At 36.6% G+C, this 23053-nt stretch overlaps 1 protein-coding gene across 7 annotated transcripts in view; it reads right to left on the minus strand.

Moving 5' to 3' along the window:
• The window catches only part of BLTP1 (bridge-like lipid transfer protein family member 1), a 198188-nt gene that overhangs the window by 81151 nt on the left and 93984 nt on the right, over positions 1 to 23053 (minus strand). For all 7 annotated transcript variants that reach the window (XM_070474895.1, XM_070474896.1, XM_070474897.1 and 4 more), the window contains exons 33-45: positions 22172 to 22318; positions 21490 to 21617; positions 20961 to 21160; positions 19422 to 19619; positions 15114 to 15325; positions 11491 to 11642; positions 10880 to 11030; positions 10557 to 10709; positions 8441 to 8681; positions 7202 to 7344; positions 3514 to 3733; positions 2895 to 3053; positions 967 to 1142 (exon numbers count right to left, since the gene is read on the minus strand). In XM_070474895.1, coding sequence (XP_070330996.1) covers positions 967 to 1142; positions 2895 to 3053; positions 3514 to 3733; positions 7202 to 7344; positions 8441 to 8681; positions 10557 to 10709; positions 10880 to 11030; positions 11491 to 11642; positions 15114 to 15325; positions 19422 to 19619; positions 20961 to 21160; positions 21490 to 21617; positions 22172 to 22318 — 2280 coding nt within the window. The remainder of the gene's footprint in view (positions 1 to 966; positions 1143 to 2894; positions 3054 to 3513; positions 3734 to 7201; positions 7345 to 8440; positions 8682 to 10556; positions 10710 to 10879; positions 11031 to 11490; positions 11643 to 15113; positions 15326 to 19421; positions 19620 to 20960; positions 21161 to 21489; positions 21618 to 22171; positions 22319 to 23053) is intronic.

Raw genomic sequence — 23053 nt, forward strand, 5'->3', positions numbered from 1 at the left:
GCTCAGGCCTCCTTCATCCTGAAAAGACAACACTTCTAAATACCCATCTCCCACTCTCCCATTTGCCTTGGAAATTTTGTTCTCCACTCCCTACATTTAGTCAATTAAATAAGACCTCCACTGTATTTCTCTTTTACCTTATCAAAGGCATACCCACCTGAGCTAAGAGTTTCACTACCAGTTCTGTGAACTATTTCATTAACTCATTTTTTCACTTCTAGTTTCTCCATTTCAATCCATTTAACACATTGCTACCCATACAACATTTCCACATGTACAATTCCAGGCACCTTATTCCTCTGTTCTAAAATCTTCAGTGCCTCCGTGTTGCTCACTCAAGCCTTCACAGAGCACTTAAAACTGTAGGAAATGAATAAACTTAACTTTCTAGTCCTATTATTTAGCCAGTCTCTATCCCAAAATAACAAGAATGTTGCTGTATGAGGCAGACGAACTATACACCATTCTTCAGTTTAATGAATATCTATAGATGCTTACGGAGAAGGCAATGGCACCCCACTCCAGTACTCTTGCCTGGAAAATCCCATGGATGGAGGAGCCTGGTAGGCTGCAGTCCATGGAATTGCGAAGAGTGGGACATGATTGAACGACTTCACTTTCACTTTTCACTTTCTTCACTTTCACTGAGAAGGAAATGGCAACCCACTCCAGCGTTCTTGCCTGGAGAATCCCAGGGACGGGGGAGCCTGGTAGGCTGCTGTCTTTGGGGTTGCACAAAGTCGGACACAACTGAAGTGACTTAGCAGTAGCATAGATGCTTAATTTGTATTTATAATTAACCTATGTACTTTTTAAAGGCGCCTCCTTTTTACATGAAGGCTTTAGGCAGATAAGCAAGAAAGAAGATTTTCAGTGGAATTCCACATGCACACACTTGATGGTTCCAACTGCGAAGTGCTGCCTGATACACGGTCACTACAGTCAGGGGAAAACAGAGAGGCTCACCTGCGCATCAGCAAGTTGTACAGCAGGAAAACCTTGGTTGGCTTCTTCCACACCTGCCACATCATCCTGACTAGTGCTGTGCTGAGAATGTGTCCCATCCAAGGTATTCTGGTCACTAGACAAGACGGTGTTGAAATCTGAGGCTGAGGGTATTGTAGGAAGATTGGGTGCAACACCTAAAAGAGTAAGTATTCAAAAATAAAATCTAAATTCTTGGGAAATGAAAAGAACATACAGGGATACAGCAAAGTAAACTTATGAAGCCTGTATTGTAATTGTATTACCAGACTATTTAAATTGAGAAGGAAAAAAACAACACTTTCAGGTTATTTTACAGACACTAATAAAAAGTGAAATTAAACTACATTTTCAGAATACTATCACTCATCTTCATACATGAAGTATGTATTAGAGCCAGTCAGTCCAAAATATAAAACTATAGGGCTGGAAGAACTTTGAAAAGCATTTGATATCCCATCAGCTTTGCACAGAGGAACAAAATTATAGACAGGAGCAGGGTTATATGGCAAAAACCATAGGTGTCATGTAATCCCCACATACAATTTTCTTCGTAACTATCATTTCTCAAGGCAAAACAAAAATAAAATGGCACTGCTTCTTTCTTCTGTACTCTGTTATCTGTTAACTCGTCAGGCAAAGGATCTGTGATAGAGAGGAAATGTTCCTTTTGGCTCTCCTGAAATTTAAACTCTGCAGTAATGAGATTAGCTGCAGGAAAGTGCTGAGAGCTGGTGGAAGAATCAGCCTTCTATCTCCTTCAATCAAGGGCCAATAATAGGAATTAGCACATCTCTGCATGCCTAGAGTCAGAATTAGAATTGGTTGCAGATTCAAATGTGGGCCACACACTGGCCAAAAAATAAAACATACTGAGTAGTCATTTATCAGTCACTTTTCATAATTTCATATTTTTGTCTGAATAGAATTTAAAAGTGATCCAAATATATGTTACACAGATTAATTTCAGCTGCCCAAAGTAACTGGGAACAAAGGCTACTTCACATATTATTTTAAAAAATATATACACACTTTCACAATAAAAAAATACATACATATAGAAATTTGGAAAAATAAGAGAAAAAATAGAAAATGATAGGAAAGGACTGACTCCATATATGTTATTGGAAATAGCCACCAGTATTTCTTTGTGAATTCTCTGCCTGTTTTGCTGCTACTTATAAATATCCCTTTAAAATCAATAAACTTTCCTTGTTTCCCTCCTTGAGGGCAAGAATCTTACTTTATTGCTTTTAGTGTTTCTTTAGATTTAATTAAATATTTAAGTAACTATAAAGAGTATGTGCTGCTGTTCTTAGTTGCTCTATCATGTCTGAGTCTTTGCGACCCCATGGACTGTAGCCCATCAGGCTCCTCTCTCCTTGGGGATTCTCCAAGGCAAGAATACTGGGGTGGGTTGTCATGCCCTCCTCCAGTGGATCTTCCCAATCCAGGGACTGAACACAGGTCTCCTGTATTGGAGGCAGATTCTTTACCTTCTAAGCCACCAGATAAAAATGTTTATATTACTCTGCAGAGGAATCTGGATAAACCGAAAGTATTTTCTGTATTGCAGGTATATGATATTGTCATTATACTTTGCATTTTTTCATTTACCTCCTTTTGGTACTTTGAAAATTAAGCCAGATACATTAAATGGAAATTTTAAACTCTTTAAATTATATATATCTCACATTTGACATATGTGCCTTTCCACAAAAACACTGAGCTACTGCTTATGACTTTCTCAACTGCAATATTATCAAGCATTTTGTAAATGGGACAATTTCAACTACATGGTAAACTTAAACCTTTGAGATATTTTTAAGCATCCTTTGAAAAATAGGATTTACTATAACTTTACATGCACCCCTTAGACAGTTAAGTAAAATGACATGATAGCTCAATACCTGTTGGGAGACTGTTGTGTCCTGATTTTGTGACAGGAGACTCCTGTACCACACTTCCTCGGTTACCCACAGCATTTGACATCCAGTTATAGAAACTCACAGACGATGGCTCAGATAACAAGGGGTGTTCAGATAACATATCAGAGGCCATTGTGTTTCCTGAAAATAAAGTTTTACTGAGTATAGCATTACTTATGTACTAAGGAGGAGAAAATGTGATTTATGTAATCATTTTTTAGAAACTCGGGCTAAATTATCTTCCTTTTGCATATGTCTTTAAAACTTACTACATACTCTTGGCATTTGGACATTAAGGCATTAATAAATAATTTATTGAGACTATAATGAGAATAGATTCATTCTTGGCTGGTCTAGACAGCATTACACACCATGCCTAGTTGAGAGTAACAGCAAATGCTACAATTTAAAAATGCAAACTAAGAGACACCAACAAGTTACACAGAAGAGTTTCCAAAAAGACACTCTCAAAGATAAGTTGTCATACAAAAGACTAGGTATGCATCCAAAACATATACCTGAATAAACATAAGCCCTATTTTTTTTGTTTTTTAAATCTCCCACAGAAGGAAACTGATAGTTGTCAGAACTAAGGATGTACCTGTTCTTGTCAGGGAGCTACTTTTCACTGCTGCACTGCTTCTCTGAGGGGTCCCTTCCAGAAGGTTGTGCAAGCTTGGAAAACTTCCGGTCAGGTAGCTGAGTAGGCTTTCCTTCCTTGGACTCTCCTTCACCGATACTCCCGCACGTCCCACATGCACTGGAGAATCTGTGGCAGTGTCACCACTGGTATAGCTCAGAGAATGGTACGGATGAATGCCCTACAGAGAGAACAACATGGGGCTCTTTCTTATGCACATAAAAAAGACTATGGATAACCACAATGACTCACTGTTTTTATTGCTATATTATTCACATTAATACAACTGTGTCTACCTAAACAGTTTGTGTCTACTAGAATTGCAGTGAATCTCAAATGTATGTAGTAATGTTTTAAAACTCTACAGTACAGTGCAAAGGACCGCATTTAGTGTCATTCACTGAATTTTAACAATTATTAACCTCCCTTTTTTTGTGTGGGCTTCCCTGCTGGCTCAGACAGTAAAGTGCCTGCCTGCATTGTGGGAGACCCAGGTTCAATCCCTGGGTTGGGAAGATCCCCTGGAGAAGGAAATGGCAACCCACTCTGGTATTCTTGCCTAGAAAATTCCATGGATGGAGGAGCTAGTGGGCGACAGTCCATGGGATCGCAAAGAGTCATACATGACTGAGCAGCTTCACTCAGCTCAGTGGTAAAGAGTCTGCCTGCATGCAGGAGACACAAGAGGCAGGAGCTTGACTCCTGGGTCGGCAAGGTCCCCTGAAATAGGAAACGGCAGCCCGCTCCAGTCTTCCTGCCTGGAAAATTCCATGGACAGAGAAGCCCAGTGGGCTACAGTCCATAGCATCACAAGCAGTTGGACAAAACTGAGCACACTCACAGCTACAACTCCCTTTAAAATCTGAAGTGGGAGTCTGGTATCAAGACATATATCCCAAAATTATTCATACTATACCACCCTTCGCTGGACTGGAGGAAGCACAAGCTGGAATCGAGATTGCTGGGAGAAATATCAATAACCTCAGATATGCAGATGACACCACCCTTATGGCAGAAAGTGAAGAAGAACTAAAGAGCCTCTTAATGAAAGTGAAAGAGGAGAATGAAAAAGTTGGCCTAAAGCTCAACATTCAGGAAACTAAGATCATGGCATCGGGTCCCATCACGTCATAGCAAATAGATTGGGAAACAGTGGAAACAGTGGCTGACTTTATTTTTTTGGGCTCCAAAATCACTGCAGATGGTGATTGCAGCCATGAAATTAAAAGACGCTTACTCCTTGGAAGGAAAGTTATGCCCAACCTAGACAGCATATTAAAAAGCAGAGACATTACTTTGCCAACAAAGGTCCATCTAGTCAAGGCTATTGTTTTTCCAGTGGTTATGTATGGATGTGAGAGTTGGATTATAAAAAAAGCTGAGCACAGAAGAATTGATGCTTTTGAACTGTGGTGTTGGAGAAGACTCTTGAGAGTCCCTTGGACTGCAAGGAGATTCAAGCAGTCCATCCTAAAGGAGATCAGTCCTGGGTGTTCACTGGAAAGACTGATGTTGAAGCTGAAACTCCAATACTTTGGTCACCTGATGTGAAGACCTGACTCATTGGCAAAGACCCTGATGCTGGGAAAGATTGAGGGCAGGAGAAGGGGACGACAGAGGATGAGATGGTTGGATGGCATCACCGACTCAATGGACACGGGTCTGGGTGGACTCCAGGAGTTGGTGATGGACAGGGAGGCCTTGTGTGCCGCGGTTCATGGGGTCACAAAGAGTCAGACACGACTGAGCTACTGAACTGAACTGATACCACCCTTCTTAATACTCTGATAATAAATCTCTGTGCTAAGACCTGATTCTCTGTAAAGCTCTAATATGCCAAAAAGAATTTCCAGCAATTCTCTGAAGAAAAAAAGAAAAAAAGAAAAAGTTATACAATTGACCAATATCTATCTGATCTGTCATATCTAAGACTGGAATTCCAGATCAGTTTAAAACAGTACAAAGAAAGACCATGCAGACAGAAATATCCTAATAAGCGGAGATATGAAACAAAGTACTTTTAATTTCAATTCTTTCGATTTTCATAATCCATAAACAAAGGAATGCTCAAAAAATTTCTGAGAACAGCATTAACAGTAATATGATCAGAGCCTTTGGAAAGATCATAAACCAGGAATAATTCTAGGGCACATGTGTATACCTATGGCTGGTTCTAATTATATATGGCGGAAACCAACACAACATTGTAAAGCAATGATCTTCCAATTAAAAATAATTTTTTTTAAAAAAGAAAAGGAGTAATTCTGAGACAGATTAAGGGGTTGAGAATTTAAAGTGTCCCAGGCTTGTAATTGTATTGCAGAAACAGAATAAGCCTTAAGCCCAAACTTTAAAAAATGTGTATCATTCTGTCATTAAATGTTTTCATTATAAGAACAATGTTTACACAGAATAAAACTCTCAAAAGCACAAAGACTAGCCAATAAAAAGCATCTCCTGAACTCCAGTCTACTAGATCCCTTGCCCCCAAAATCCTATTAACCATTTCTTATTTATCCTTCTATAAATAATTTGCCTATATAAGCACATATACATATTTATCCTTTTTAACACAGAGATATATATTGTCCTATACCTTATTTTTACTCAAATCAATGTGCTTTGGTGATCATTCCATGTCCATTTAGAGATCTACTCTATCTTTTTGAAGTCTTCATAATATGCATCCGTATGAAGGTACATTATTTATTAGTTCTCAGTCATTTATGTTTCTTCCATTATTTTCCTATTATAAACAGTGTTGTAAATAACATTCTTGGACATGTGTCTTTGAGCATTTGGGTAAAAGGCATTATGTTTAAAATTTTACAATTAAAAATTGACAAATTGCTCTTCAAAGAGGTTATGCCAATTTACACTCCCAACCAGTACTAGTATGAATGAAAATGTCTCTTTTCTTACATGTTCAGCAACATACACTATTTAACTTTATTAACTATTTAAACTGTATACTGATCATGCAATACCAGTAAGACTTCTCATTAAAATTGATAATTATAAGCTGATCAACATTTTTAACATTTTTTTCCACTTTATTTTTTTAATTGAAGGATATTTATTTGCATTACAGAATTTTGTGGTTTTGTGATACATCAACAAAAATCAGCCATAGGTACACCCATGTTCAACATCGTTTTTTACTGAATACGTGTGCGTGTGTACATTAGTCAATCAGTCGTGTACGACTCTTTGCGATCCCATGGACTATAGCCTGACAGGCTTCTCTGTCCATGGAATTCTCCAGGCAAGAGTACTGGAGTGGATTGCCATTCCCTTCTCCATAGGAACTTCCCAATGCAGGGATCGAACCCTGGTCTCCTGCATCGCAAGCATATTCTTACTGTTTGAGCTACAGGTAAGTTCTTTTATTGAATACAGTAGTCAATAAATTGAAAAGACAGCCCTAAGGCTTGGGAATTAAAGAAGTCCTCGTTCAACATTAATTGCTGATTGTTAATATAATTTTCTTTGAAATGTGTAAACTACAAGTTACTACGTATGTTAATCTCAACATAAAAGCACTATTTGGATATTTAGGATGAATAGCTAATATTTACATTTGAGATAACAAAAGCTTAGGTCTTCTCTGTAAGTCAGAGTAACTCTAACAAAGACAGCACCAATGTACCTTTATCTTTAGTGCAGAGTCACTATGGGTGTGGGTCTTAGAAAGCTTCCTCATGATCTCAGCCCCAGTCACAGGCCCAGAGCTGCCAGGCGGAGGCCGGCTGGCTGTCCCCTCCAGCAGCATTGTGTGCTCGCTGACTGTGGCTGAAACAGCACAGGAGAATAAGTGGGCCGTGAGTTATCACACAGTCTTGAAACATCTTGAAACACTCCAGTGTTCCTGGTGGTACAGCAAAACTCAATTCTTCGTATCTCTTGAAAAATTAATTATGGATTCTGCTATAATATGCATTCTTCTTTCTTTTATTCTTCAAACCCCAATCTTTTCACTCAGTCTCAAGAAAGGAACAAACAGCTTCTAATCTTTCACATATTTCTCCCAAATGGCATAGAGATTAAAAACCAATTCAGCTATACTGAAGAAAGTACAAGATGTTCACAAATTAATCTAGGCATCTACAGACAATTAGAAAGAATATTTCTGCACTGTTTTTTTTCAATTTGTGGTTAGACTTGAAATTTTTCAAAATAACAAAAATCTAGCCTATTACTCATACTTAGTTGTTAAATATGAAGTTTAAAAGAAGTTTTTTTAAAACTTGGTAAAGTAATATGTATCAATGTTCTGAAAGCTCTAATTTTAAGACTATTGTCCTTTTCCATGGTACTTTTAATATTTTTTCAAAATATCGTAAGATAAATTTCCATTGAATTATATATCATGATAGTAATAAAAATTACTCTTTGCAAAAGCATTAAAGTATGCAGCATATTTCTGAAATGCATTATCTACTGCCTCTGTCCTGCACAGTCATAATAATAATGACAGAATTATAGGCTGAATACATACCTGTAAACATTACACAAATTCAGAATCAAACTACCAGGTAAAATTCAAATCTACAAAAGACTGGCATAGGGGAGTTTGATAAACAGATAAATACAAATTTCAAAAAATTCATGTGTTTCACTCAAAATAGTCTGGTTATACAAAGATGTCTCTTAATTGTACCAGATAGATTAGGAAGAGAATTTATTTCTACTGCATTTCAAAAAATTAAACTTCAAAGTGAAGTGTGCATAAAGAGTCCAACATCATTACTATTTATTTGGACCAACACAAATCAGACCTGTATAATTAAGCCATGATGTTTTCAAATTTGGGACAAAACTTATTAAAATTATCACAAGTATTAGGTTCCAAGTACATAATATCCAGCCAAAATATTTATAGAATTACCTGCATCAAATTCAAATTCTGCTCCATCAGCACTGGTATCACTTTGAAGACCACCTCCATTGTCCAGCCCAAGCCCATCTTCATGTTCATGGTCCACAGCTGACTGAGGTTTCAGGGACTGAGCAGGTCGATGTAAACTAACTCCTTTAAAGGCTGGTGTCACCACAATAAACTTCATCCACTGCCTTGCAAGTGCAACCAAACCTTTCTTTAAAGTTACCAGAGCAGGAAGGCCATCACTCTGTGACAACAATGACATGGTTAGGAGTCATCTTAGTGTAACAATAATAATTACTATTTAGTGTTCTATATCGGAGAAGGCAATGGCACCCTACTCCAGTACTCTTGCCTGGAAAATCCCATGGACAGAGGAGCCTGGTAGACTGCAGTCCATGAGGTTGCTAAGAGTCGGACACGACTGAGCAACTTCACTTTCACATTTCTGACGTGACTTAGCAGCAGCAGCAGTGTTCTATATGCATTTATTCATTTAAATCTCATAACTCCCATTTAGAGATGAGGAAATGAGAATATATATGTTGAGTCACTTGTCCAGGTTTACACAATGGAATCACTATTTCAAACTGATGACAAAACTCACTCTTTAAACAGAAAGTTGCTTCTTTCCATAATAAACAACACAGCATGTGTACGTGTGTGCTAAGTCACTTCAGTCGTGTCTGACTCTCTGCAACGCTATGGACTCTACCAGGTAAATAAGAGGCTAAACATGGGGTATAAAAGTGGGATCCCCTGTAAGAAGTATTCAATGCTTCAATCAAACTTCACCTGTTTTGATCAACTGAAGAATTAAATGTATTTTGTGCCACCTGGAATATTCATTAAGCAAAGAGGAAACGAAAACATTTCCTCCAAAAATTAGGTAACTACCTCTATTTTAACATTAAAAAAATGACAAATTATTATAGGTAAATGATAGACAAAGGATTTGTAAGTTTTGAAACAAATATACTATCAGTAACAATTACAAAATTTAGAATATATTTTATTCCACATAGTGATGATTTTAAGAATGAAAACTTACCTGTAGACTTAGCCTAAAGGAGAAAATACCCAACTCCTCTCCTTCACCTTTCCTACAATTCCTTGTGTTAGGAGTAATGGTTCTGACTGAAGAGAGCCACTTACTAGATGGCAGGAATCACTCATTTACTTTCTGAGGAATATCAGGTTCCATAGCCTTCCCTTTCATTCCCAGACTCAAGGAAGGAGGGCCTCTTGTATTTCTTCCTGTTACATGGAAACCATATCCTGGCAGAGCATCCATCCATGTGAAATTCCTGCCATTCTTTCTGTTCTAATTTCTCTGCCTATGACTAGATGGGCAACTTATCCTTGCATTGTGGCCTCCCAGTCTTCAGTTCACAGAGTGGGAGTAGGAGGCACTATACTAACCTAAGGTCTGAGAACCTTTATGAAATCCATAATTTACTCCATATTCTTTCATAGAGGTTATCAGGAGCATGACTGGCCATTAACAGTACTGATACATTGATTATTAATTTAGCTGAAGATTCTTGTGTATTCTCTGTTGATCAGAAGCTTGGAGCAGAGAGGGAGGTCCTCAAGCTCTAAGCTCTTAACCACGATATGTTGTTACCTTCCATAGTGCTTTTCTAGGGCAGAGATATATTGAATCTATTCATATAGTTATATATTCCCCCAATTATTAATTAGTCCTTATTAAACATTTATGTGAAAAATGACTAATGACTACTCTTTTGCTTGCAATCCATTATACCTTTGGCTTCTACAATGGTCTCTCCAGGTCCTCCTCCTTCCCCTCCTCAGCACTTTGTATACCTCTATGCAGTCTCTCCACGCCCCTTTCATTTCAGTATTTATCGAGGATCCAGCCCTGACCAGTTTCTCACTCAACATATTCTTAGAAGACTCATCCATGTTTACTGCTTCTAACACCTTCAAGCTGGCAACACCTAAACCATTAATCTGAGCCCAATCTTGTCTATAAGCCTGGATTTCTAACCACATTTCTCCTTTGGATTTTCCATACTCATCTCAAACCTTGTTTCTCAGTGGCTACCCAACAGAATAGAGGCTTTTTAAAAACTAACACATGATTCCAGTAACTCACCATTGTAGCGTCATCAATGATGGAATAATTTGCCTGGTGAAGGTAGTGATGTAGTATATTGCACAGCAAACATGAAGGATTTTCTTGGAGAAAGCGGGCAACTTTTGTAAGTCTGTTATATTTACTTCTTAAGGGGAAATGTACACTTTTATTCTGAGGAAAGCAAAACAACAGATTTAGAAGGATATAGCAAAGATACAATAAACAAAAGATATCTAGAAATTAAGAACTTGCAGGTCTTATATTTTCCAACAACAATAAATAATAAGGGAATATTTCCAATAGTAAACTTTGTATGACACTTTGCATGTTGAAAGACATACCTCTAATGCTTCTGTCATTATGCATCCCATAACAGCACAAATTCTCAAGGTCCCCTCAGTTTCTAATTTGTTTAAAGACGACTTGAGTTGATCAATGGGAACAAGCCATGCACCAACAGCTGGAGTTGCAGTGCTTAAAAGGTTCAGCTGCCTTTTAAAATGAAAAAATATATATATAAACAAATGTTTTTAAGACTATTTCAAACAATCTCCCAAACATATTGTACTCTGTGGCTATTTTATTTAGGCAAAATTACTTTTCTTTCTGACCAGCAGATAGAGTCTGAATATATACGTAGGAAATGCAAAGGATGACAGAATTAGAAAGAAAAATACAAAAGTCTGTTAGAGGTGAAAAAAGTAAAAAGCTCATGGCAGGGTGACATGTAAAATTAAAATAAAACTCTAGAAAAGAAAAAGGGTTAAACAAGCTGAGAATAATGTCTACAGAAAGTATGAAGTAAAAAAGATAGGAAAAAAGTAGCAACCCTACTACTAGATATATCAGAAAAACAGTCCAAAAAGATACATGACATAGAATTTATGTAATTTAAAATTTAAAAAAAATCAGGGAAATCAAGGGATAGTAATCTATTTTAAAGATTTCTTACCTAGAAAATGCATGTGCAGGAGATCTCACATTGGTGGGAGCTGCAAAACTAAACCAAATTTCCTTGATGGTCAACTTCATGCTACATGAATCTGGAGGTGGAGGCATTAGAGGTAGATCTTTTTTCAAATCATCAGATTCAACTCCTTCATCCTATATAAAATAGAGTACCAAAAGTTATTAGTGTATAGTCCCTTAAAACCACTAGCAGAGAGTATTTTAAGCACAAAACTTTTCCATCAAGTCAAGTTCTACAGGTAACAGTGTGAAATAAAACAGGTTGAGTTTTGCAGCTCCCACCAGTGTGAGATCTCCTGCATATGCATTTTCCAGGTAAGAATTGTAGCCTGCATTGCAGGCAAACTGCTTACCGTCTGAGCTACCAGGGAAATCCATGGAATTATTAACTCCCTTTAGGGGATGATTCCCTGGTGGCTCAGTGGTAAAGAATCCACCTGCCAATGCAGGAGACCTGAGTTTGATCTCGGGGTTGGGAAGATCCCCTGGAGAAGGAAATGGCAACCCACTCCAGTATTCTTGCTTGGGAAGTCTCATGGACAGAGGAGCCTGGCAGGCTACAGTCCATGGGATTGCAGAGAGTCAGGTATGAATGAGCGACTGAGCACACAGCACAGAGGTCATCCAACTATTTACGTCAGATGATGAGTGACAGCATTAAGGTCTGCTTCTTACTGCAATCTATTTTCCATTCTATTTTAAGGGGAAACTTCAAACTTCCAAATAAAGTACCATGAGAAATACTATTACAGTCTATGTTCAAATAAGTGACACTTTCCAATAGAAAATTCTTAGTTATCTTATATGCTAATCTGAACCTGTATTGAAAAAACAGAAATAATATTTTTTCAACGTGTAATCACCAGTCTTTAGAATGCAGGGAGGGAAAAAGTATAATATTAAAGAAAAAAGTCTACTGCTTGTTATATCTGTTTACAGGTCTCTAATTCACTTTTAGATATTATTGGTCAAAAAAAAGAAAAGATCGGCATTTGCTTGTGGGATGATTAAGGAATAAAGAGTATCCACAAAACAGCTTTGAATCCTAAATGTTGTAAAAAAATATGGGTCATAGATCATAGCAATTTTAAAGTCAGCAGGCACTAAACAGAAGTCTACATTCCCTTATCTGCAATTCCAACATCCACAACATTCTGAAAATCTAAATCTGTTTTGTAAATGTGGCATCAAAATCTGATATGAATGTGTGAGAGATAATCCTATTTGATGTTTTTATTAATGTCATGATGCAAAAATATTCAATATTTCAAGATGTTAGCATTAATGTTATCTAAGATTTCACTAGGAGCTTATAGTACACATGCCATATTATCTTCCATTTATATATATATATATATATATTTTACTGAAGTACAGATATACAATATTATATGTTACAGGTATACAATATAGTGACACGATTTTTAAGGGTTATATTCTATTTAGGTGCTTCTCAGGTGGCACAGTGGTAAAGAACTCACCCACCCATGCAGGAGACCCAAGAGATGCAGGTTCAATCCCTGGGTCAGGGAAGATCCCCTGGAGAAGGAAATGGCAACCCACTCCAGTATTCTTGCCTGGGAAATTCCATAGACAGAGGAGCCAATGGGCTACAGTCCATGTGGTCACAAGAGTCAGACATGACTGACTGAATACTATATTCTACTTATAGATATCATAAAATACTGGTTTATTCCATGTGGTGTATAATATATTCTTGTAGCTTATTTTATACATAATCGTCTGCACTTCTTAATTATGTATATGTGGAATCAAAAAATACAACAAACTAGTGAATATAACAAAAAAGAAGCAGGCTCATAGATACAGAGAACAAACTAGTGGTTACCAGTGGGGAGAGGGAAGAAGGGAGGGGCAATATAGGGCTGTGGCATATGATCTTTCTTTTAAAGAAAAAATATCTGAATTCTCAAATACATTTGGGTTTCAGACAAGGGCTGTGAGCCAGGCAACTGAGAATATACAAATATATAGAAAATGGTCTAGAGGAACCTGAACTTTAAATAAAGGGAGAAGGCCTTGTAAATAAGCAGTAATTAAAACAACATGTGAAACAAAGTAATAATAAATTTGGATTTACACTGACTGAATTTTTGGTGCCTATGGCACATCTCAATGATGATATCTAAAAGGTCATTGGATATAATTCTGACGATCAGTTGAAAGCTTTGTTTTACACTTTGTCGTGTGTCTGACTCTTTGCAACGCCATGGACTGTAACCCATGGCTCCTCTGTCCATGGGATTCTCTAGGCAAGAGTCCTAGAGTGGGTGGCCATCCCATTATCCAAGGGATCTTCCTAACCCGGGGATTGAAACCGCATCTCCTGGGTCTCCTGCACTGGCAGGTGAGTTCTTTACCACTGCACCACCTGAGAAGCACCCATATAGCACTGGAATATAACCTTTAAAAATTGTGTCACTATTTGTATACCCAGGGATTGAATCTAGGTCTCCTGCATTGCAGGCAGATTCTTTACTATCTGAGCCACCAGGGAAGCCCACACTATATCCTTCTACTTCTCTGCATATTCATTCTATTAATTTGTGAGAGTTTGATATTGAAACTCTAGCTAAAAAAGAATTTATCTACTTAAAAAATAATTGTAATATATAGTGGAACCGTATGCAACCTTGTTCTGTATTTCCCAAGTTTCCTGTAATTGTGCTATCACTCTTCCATAATTGAGAAAAATAAAAAAAATATAAAAAACCTATTTACTGTGCATTAAATTCAAAATAAACATTTCAAAAGTAACTTTTCAGAGACCCAGAGTTCAGAAGTGATTGTACCAAGGCATACTGGATGACTAAGACATATTTCTTAGTTAAAAGGTAGTTTCTTTCTCTTCAGTTGGTCTAATCTTCAAATGAGCAGAAGTGTATGCATGTCTAAGAACAACATTTACCAAGTTCTTACTATGCTCTAGACACCAAGCTAAGTCTTTCTTATGACCTGCCTCCTTCAATCATCACAACTCTTGAATGTTAATATCATTACAATACTCATTTCAGAAACACACAAGATGCTAAAAAGATAAAAAAAAAAATGTGCCCAAGATCAGCAATCAGATAGTAGGTACAAGTATTCAGTAGTCTATAGAATTTTGAACATTTTCATTATTGCTGTTACTATATTCATCCTCATGAAATTATACCATGACAAAAATAACGAGTTGCATTTGAACTCATTTCTATACACTTGTTAAAAAAAAGGCAGATATTGACAAAAATGTTAAAATATTTAAACATGTGAAATACTACCAGTAATAAAACTATTTAAAAAATTAATTCTGCTAAAATCTTTTAAACAAGATAAAAACAAAGTTCTGCTTTTCTGAAATTCCATTAATTCAACAAATAAAATTGTTTAACATAAGCAAAGTATAATGTTATATATTTACAGATATAAGTGAAATTTTAGCAATTACAGTTGTAGAATATAATCATCAAAATGCCTTGGCTACCATTTAAGCAAAATCTAAAACATGGAAAGATAAGCAAATATACTCTAGAAATTGACTGTGACTTGGGTAAGGAATTTTCTATTTTCCCAAAGCATTACTATTATTAGAAATTCACCAACTTGTTCATCAGAAACAGAATTTCCATTTAAGTCTGAAGAAGGGCTTGTGCGGTCACAAGGAAGATTATCATCAGAGACATCAGTATTATAGCCACTGCCAGTTGGAGAATCAGAAGAATTATTGGATGTCAGCACTCCACCCCTTTCTGTGACATTAGCTTTACCCATAATTCCAAAAGCGTTATATAAAACAGCACCAGACTGTCTTCCTCCTATACAAATGAAAGAATTTATTTATTAAAAACATTAGGTCTTATCTCAATGCTGTACTCTACAACTTTTATAAAGAAAAAAATAAAAACCTCATAAAGATTTTTTCCTACCAAAATTTTATCCTTATATATAGAAGTGATGTAATATTGGGTCATCGGGTAAGGAACTGTAGGCATAAACACTACTATTAACATTGAGGCTTCCCTCATAGCTCAGTTGGTAAGGAGTCTGACTGCAATGCAGGAGACCTGGGTTCAATCCCTGGGTCAGGAAGATCCCCTAGAGAAGGAAATAGCGACCCACTCCAGTATTCCTACCTGGAGAACCCCATGGACAGAGGAGCCTGGCAGGCTACAGTCTATGGGATTGCCAAGTGTGAGACACAACAGAGCGACTAAGCACATGCACACACAGGACTAAATCTGAAAGTCTTATACACAATTCAGCCTTCCTATTTTAAAGTTACAGTCAGTAATATAAAAGTAAATATAAGTCAGTAGACAACCAGTCTCTCCCATCAGGAAGCTTCTATTAGCCTCTTATCCTAATCTGTCAGAAGGCAGATAGAATGAAAACCACACTCACAAATCAAACTGATCACATGGACCACAGCCTTGCCTAACTCCATGCCATGTAGGGCCACAGAAGATGGATGGGTCATGGTGGAGAGTTCTAACAAAATGTGGTCCAATGGAGAAGGAAATGGCAAACCACTTCAGTATTCTTGCCATGAGAACCCCATCAACAGTATGAAAAGACAAAATATATGATATTGAAAGATGAATTCCCCAGGTCAGGAGGTGCTCAATATGCTAATGGAGAAGAGTGAAGAAATAACTCCAGAAAGAATTAAGCGACAGAGCCAAAGCGAAAACATGCCCAGTTGTGGATGTGACTGGTGCTGGAAGGAAAGTCAGATGCTGTAAAGAACAACATTGCATAGGAACCTGGAATGTTAGGTCCACGAATCAAGGTAAATTGGAGGTGGTCAAACAGGATATGGCAAGTGTGGATATCAACAATTTAGGAATCCGTGAACTAAAATGGATTGGAATGGGCGAATTAAATTCAGATGACCATTATATTTACTACTGTGGGCAAGAATCCCTTAGAAAAAATTGAGTAGCCCTAACAGTCAACAAAAGAGTCTGAAATGCAGTACTTTTGTGCAGTATCAAAAATGACAGAATGATCTCTGGTCATTTCCAAGGCAAACCATTCAATATCATGGTAATCCAAGTCTATGTTCCAACCAGTAATGCTGAAGGAGCTGAAGCTGAATGGTTCTATGAAGACCTACAAGACCTTCTAGAATTAACACCCAAAAAAGATGTCCATTTCATCATAAGGGACTGGTATGCAAAAATAGGAAGTTAAGAAACATCTGGAGTAACAGGCAATTTGGCCTTGGAGTACAAAATGAATCAGGTCAAAGGCTAACAGAATGTTGCCAAGAGAATGCACTGGTCATAGCAAACACCCTCTTCCAAAAACACAAGAGAAGGTTCTACACATGGACATCACCAGATGGTCAATACCAAAATCAGACTGATTGCATTCTTTGCAGCCAAAGATGGAGAAGCTCTATACAGTCAGCAAAAACAAGATCGGGAGCTGACTGTGGCTCAGATCATGAACTCCTTATTGCAAAATTCAGACTTAAATTGAAGAAAGTAGAGAAAACCACTAGATCATTCAGGAATGACCTAACTCAAATCCCTTACGATTATACAGTGGAAGTGACAAATAGATTCAAGGGATTAATCTGATAAGTGCCTGAAGAACTACGGAGGGAGGTTCATGACATTGTACAGGAGACAGGGAGCAAGACTATCCCCAAGAAAAGGAAATGCAAAAAGGCAAAATGGGTGTCTGACAAGGCCTTACAAATAGCTGAGAAAAGAAGAGAAGCTAAAGGCAAAGAAGAAAAGGAAAGATATACCCATTTGAATGCAGAGTTCCAAAGAAAAGCAAGGAGAGATAAGAAAGCCTTCCTCAGCGATCAATGCAAAGAAATAGAGGAAAACAATAGAATGGGAAAGACTAGAGATCTCTTCAAGAAAATCAGAGGTAACAGGGGAATATTTCATATAAAGATGAGCACAATAAAGGACAGAAATGGTAGGAACCTAACAGAAGCAGAAGATATTAAGAAGAGGGGGCAAGAATACACAGAAGAACTATACAAACAAGATCTTCATGACCCAGATAACTGCGATGGTGTGATTACTCACTAGAGCCATACCTGGAAAGCAAAGTCAAGTGGGTGTCTGGAAGCATCACTACAAACAAAGCTAGTGGAGATGATGGAATTCCAGTTGAGCTATTTCAAATCCTAAAGATGATGCTGTGAAAGTGCTGCACTCAATATGCCAGCAAATTTGGAAAATTCAGCAGTGGCCACAGGACTGGAAAAGGTCAGTTTTCATTCCAATGCCAAAGAATGTTCAAACTACCACACAATTGCACTCGTCTCACATGCCAGCAAAGTAATGCTCAAAATTCTCCACACCAGACTTCAACAGTATGTGAACTGTGAACTTCCACATGTTCAAGCTGGATTTTAGAAACGCCAGAGGGACCAGAGATCAAACTGCCAACATCCGTGGATCATCGAAAAATCAAGAGAGTTCCAGAATAACATCTACTTCTGCTTTATTGACTACGACGAATCCTTTGACTGTGTGGATCATAACAAACTGTGGGAAATTCTTCAAGATGGGAATACCAGACTACCTGACCTGCCTCCTGAGAAATCTACATGCAGGTCAAGAAGCACCAGTTAAAACTGGACATGGAACAACAGACTGGTTCCAAATCGGGAAAGGTGCATCAAGGCTGTATACTGTCACCCTGGTTAATTAATCTATATGCAGAGTACATCATGAGAAACGCTGGGCTGGATGAAGCACAAACTGGAATCAAGATTGCCAGGAGAAACATGAATGACCTCAGATACACAGATGACACCACCCTTGTGGAAGAAAGTGATGAAAAACTAAAGAACCTCTTGATGAAAGTGAAAAAGAAGAGTAAAAAAGTTGGCTTCACATTCAGACAACTTAGATCATCGCATCCAGTCCCATCACTCAATGGCAAATAGATGGGGAAACAATGGAAACAGTGACAGACTATTTTCTTGGACTCCAAAATCACTGTACATGGTGACTGCAGCCTTGAAATTAACAGACATTTGCTCTTTGGAGGAAAAGCTATGACAAATTTAGAATAATAGAAAGCAGAGACATTACTTTGCAGACAAAGTTTCATCTAGTCAAAGCTATGGTTCTTCCAGTAGTCATGTATGGATGGGACAGTTGGACTATAAAGAAAGTTCAGCGCAGAAGAATTGATGCTTTTGAACTGTGGTGTTGGAAAAGACTCTTGAGAGTCCCTTGGACTGCAAAGAGATCAACCAATCCATCCTAAAGGAAATCAGTACTGAATATTCACTGGAAGGAGTGATGCTGAAGCTCCAACACTCTGGCCACTTGATATGAAGAAATGACTCACTGAAAAAGATCCTGATGCTAGGAAAGATTGAAGGCAGTAGGAGAAGGGGTTGACATAGGGTAAGATGGTTGGATGGCATCACCTACTCTATGGACATGAGTTTAAGCAAGCTCTGTGAGTTGGTGACAGGAAAGCCTGGCGTGCTGCAGTCCATGGGGTCACAAAGAGTTGTACATGATAGATTAACTGAATTCACTGATCACGGAATAAAGAATTTACAGTATTTTCATCCTACATGGCAAGAATCTAATAATCAAAGATCCAGTTTCCAAAGATACAAAGTTTCTAAAGTTAAGATGTTTTATATTTTATGCAAGAATTTTTTCTGAGCTATACACTGCTTTGCTCAGGCACTGATGATTTGTATGTCCAGTTGCTTTGCTAGTTTTAAATCACACGATAATTCCATAAAGATCCACTTACACAATTGGGATGGGGCACTCACTCCTATTAAATAATCTCAGATGTCATACTTTCTGCTTGAATATGCTGATTCAGCTTACTGAAAGTCATGATTATTCAAAACATTTCAGTAATCTGTGTCCAATTTGTTCCCTTGAGGCAGAAATTTAAAAAGCTTACCTTTTATTGTTAAATTTTCAAGTCCACATTCGAACATTATCCAACCCCATTTTTCCTGGCTGGGACCTATTCGAGTTACATCTGGAACAGCTTGCTGATCAGTTTCATCCACAAAAGCAAACTCATCCAGCTCTTCAAGAGTAAATAAAACTTTGGATTTCTCAAAAGGAATAGCAGTGATGGCACAGGTACCAATATCTATTATTAAAAGAGAACAAAATGACCATTTTTAAAAGCAGAGGTTTGTCTATTTTTTAAAAACAATAAATAATAAGTAAATAAAACAAAAACAATAAATAAAACAAAAAACAATAAACAATACCATTTGACACAGTGGTTGTCCTAAAAGGTATCTTAGTATTCTATCAAAGAAAAACAATGAACCAACCAGTTTCTAAAATAACACTGCCTAAACTCCGGGTGTTGGTGATGGACAGGGAGGCCTGGCGTGCTGTGATTTACAGGGTCGCAAAGAGTCAGACACAACTGAGCAACTGAACTGAACTGAACTGAATGTCATACTAACTAAAAGGTTCCAGAATCATGTTAAAGTAAGAAGGTGAAAAGAAGATTCCATAATTAACAAATAATTATTCAGAGACAGGATAATTTCCGAAAGATTATATAGAAAAAAATCTAAAAGCCTAAACTTAAAAAGTTCCTGAATAATTCAGCTTCATAGTAAATTATTTTAAACACTGACTTGTGATTTTACAAAATAAAAATTATTTAAATTAATTTCCTAGACTTAGAAAAAACATTCTTTCCCAGGAAAACTATATCTTTTACTCAAAGACTGCTTTATGCTAACATTTTATATAAAAATTCATCACAGACATTGATTGCCATAATTCCATCATTTTCAATATGCCATATGGACATTAGTATCCGAAGTTTTTTACTTTATCATTTTTTTAAAAAATTTCTTTCTCTGATTACAGCTTATGAATACAGAAAAGCAAAAGGAAGATAAAGAAATTCATGGAAATTTACCACCTAGAGGTAACTTGTTTACATTTGAACAAAGTTTCCTACCAGCTCTTTAGAGATCATTTTACAAACCCAGCTTTGGGTTCCCACATTTCATGTAATAGTCAACTAGACAATTTCTTCAGTTTTTTGAAAATTCTTTAAAGATATTATTTTAAGAAGCCCACAGCTATCCCTGTCATTCTTATTGGTACTATATTTTACAGATTTAACTATCTACTTTTGATACCACAATTATTCCTTTTTAACAAAGCTGTGTCAACAGAATGGTTTTAAAAAGAAAGCAAAGACTATAAGGATCATACCCTCTCTGTTCTATAATGAGCAAACAGATACCATGAAAAAAACATGGGAGATAGAAGCAGGTCCTAATTTGGGGCCATACCACTCACCTTCCTACCGAAGTTTACCTTATCTTTTGCATTAGTTAAACATTCTGTGTTCATCTAGAAAAACCTTTTTCTTATGAAATACTAAAATTGAAGCAATAATGTTTCCTGTTGTGAAATCCTCTTACATTTATATATGTCAAATATTGTAGACACCTACCTGTTGTATCAAGACCCCTCAGTTGCCCATGAACTCGATGAATGTTTAACTTGGCTGCAATCTCTTTGCCTTTTTCCACTCCAGCATTTGATCTGAGAGATCCAGATGACTGAGGCTGCATCTTAGTAGCATGAACGTACCTATCAAAATTTGATGTTTTACCAGGGTCGGCACTGTTTGAACTCTCTTCAACCACACCTCTTCATGAAAAAAGAAAGAGTATGATGGTTAACATTTATATAATATAGCTCAGTAAAAATATTTAACTAGTTTAAAAAAAAAAACCATTCCACTATTTTAAATAAACCAATAATTAAAAAATTCTTCAGTGTTTACTGAAAGATAGTATGTAAACTATGTGTAAACTTTTTAAAACCCACTTTGCTAATATAAAAATGAGATCTGAAATTCCAATATCAGTCTTGAGTTTTAACATCAGAATTTTCCAAAATATATTGAAAAGACAGTTAAGGCTTGCTTTTACATCCAGCGAGATAGTCACGGCTCAGGTTAATAAACTCTTTCTTACCTGTTCATACGAACTTGTGTAGCAATTCTGTCAAAACACAGCGCTACTAAGGAAACATGAGTCACACTCCTACTAGGAGCTGTATTTGCAGATTCCTCTACTGAGGCTTGTAGCAAACATAAGTTCACCTGACACACAAAATGTCACATACTTCAGAGTTGAAAAGGAGAAAGTTACCACTTAAACACAAGATATACAGGAAAGTGAAAACTATTGTTAGGAATGGCATATCTATCTACGTGTACGAGAGTATAATGAAGGCAAAGCTTATAAATATAAACTCATAAAATAATAATAAAATTCTTGATGGATATGAAACATTTTAGATTTTATTTAATTAACTTATTTAATTTATTAAATAACACTATTGTTAATTAAATGTTAAATATTAAAATGATTGTTTAATATTTAATAATTATAATATAATAATTGCATATTACTATACATATTAATGTTAACTAAGTAACATTAAATATTTAATGTTATTTAAATATTAGTAATATATTAACCGACATTCTGTTTAGGTAAACTATTTATATTACATTAATTCTTACATTAGATCATCAAAGAAATAAAATTTAAAAATTTGATATTATGCTTTATTCTACCACCATTTAGTTTAGAATAAAAATCACCACAATATTTCCTTTCAGAAAAACTTTTTTAAATATTAAATTTTTACCTTTGGTATGCTAACATTAGCCTGAAGACCTTTAATTGTTACATTATCTTGCTTCATCATAGGATTTGTCTGTGCTTGTCCTTGATTAGTCATTCCTATGGTAGAGTGTTCAGTTTTTGTTCCTCTAACATCTTGCTTAGAAGATAGCTAAAAAGATTAAAAGTAGTATTATTATTTCACAGACCTTTACTAATTTCCACATTATCTACAACAGCAACTTGTTATTCACTATGCTCCTTTATACCTATCTATATACTAGCTGCCATCTGGGTTGGCATTTCCAGTCTTAGAAGTCCAAACCTTAGAAAAGCTGGGAAACAGACTGGCAGCCCCAAGGTTGAGAAGAGTGATACATAATAAAGCTAAATCAGCCTACACAAAAACGGACAGAAAAGATGGCAATAATAATAAAAGGGTTTTTTTAAAGGATCACCAAATTCTGTGTACTTGAAAACCTATTTGGTTTCTGATAACTAGCTCTCCTTGTTGGCTGGGAATATTTTCAAATTTCTTTTGATTTATACTACTCTAGCTTAATTACCTATCACATGAAACACCAATGTACTCTGAATAACTGGATCACTAAAAATAGCTTTAATTTCACCTTGCCTGGTTCCTAGTCCAAATCCAACTCAGATAAACTTGAAATTCAAGTGGACAGTCACTGATGAGACATGACTGCTAAAAAAGTAGCTTTGTGACTCAGACCACAAAGTAAGGAAAATATCATACACCAGAAGACAGTGGCTTGATTCACTGAGGTGAACAAAAATAACTTCAAAAATATTAAGATACAAGTTATCTAATCACAGAGGAAAGTCAAAATAATAAAAAGATTTGCTTTCTCAGAAAACGAATGTACCAGTGCTAAACAACTCTCCT

Source organism: Odocoileus virginianus, chromosome 12 (assembly GCF_023699985.2).
Source record: "Odocoileus virginianus isolate 20LAN1187 ecotype Illinois chromosome 12, Ovbor_1.2, whole genome shotgun sequence".
In the NCBI taxonomy this organism is placed as follows: domain Eukaryota; kingdom Metazoa; phylum Chordata; class Mammalia; order Artiodactyla; family Cervidae; genus Odocoileus; species Odocoileus virginianus.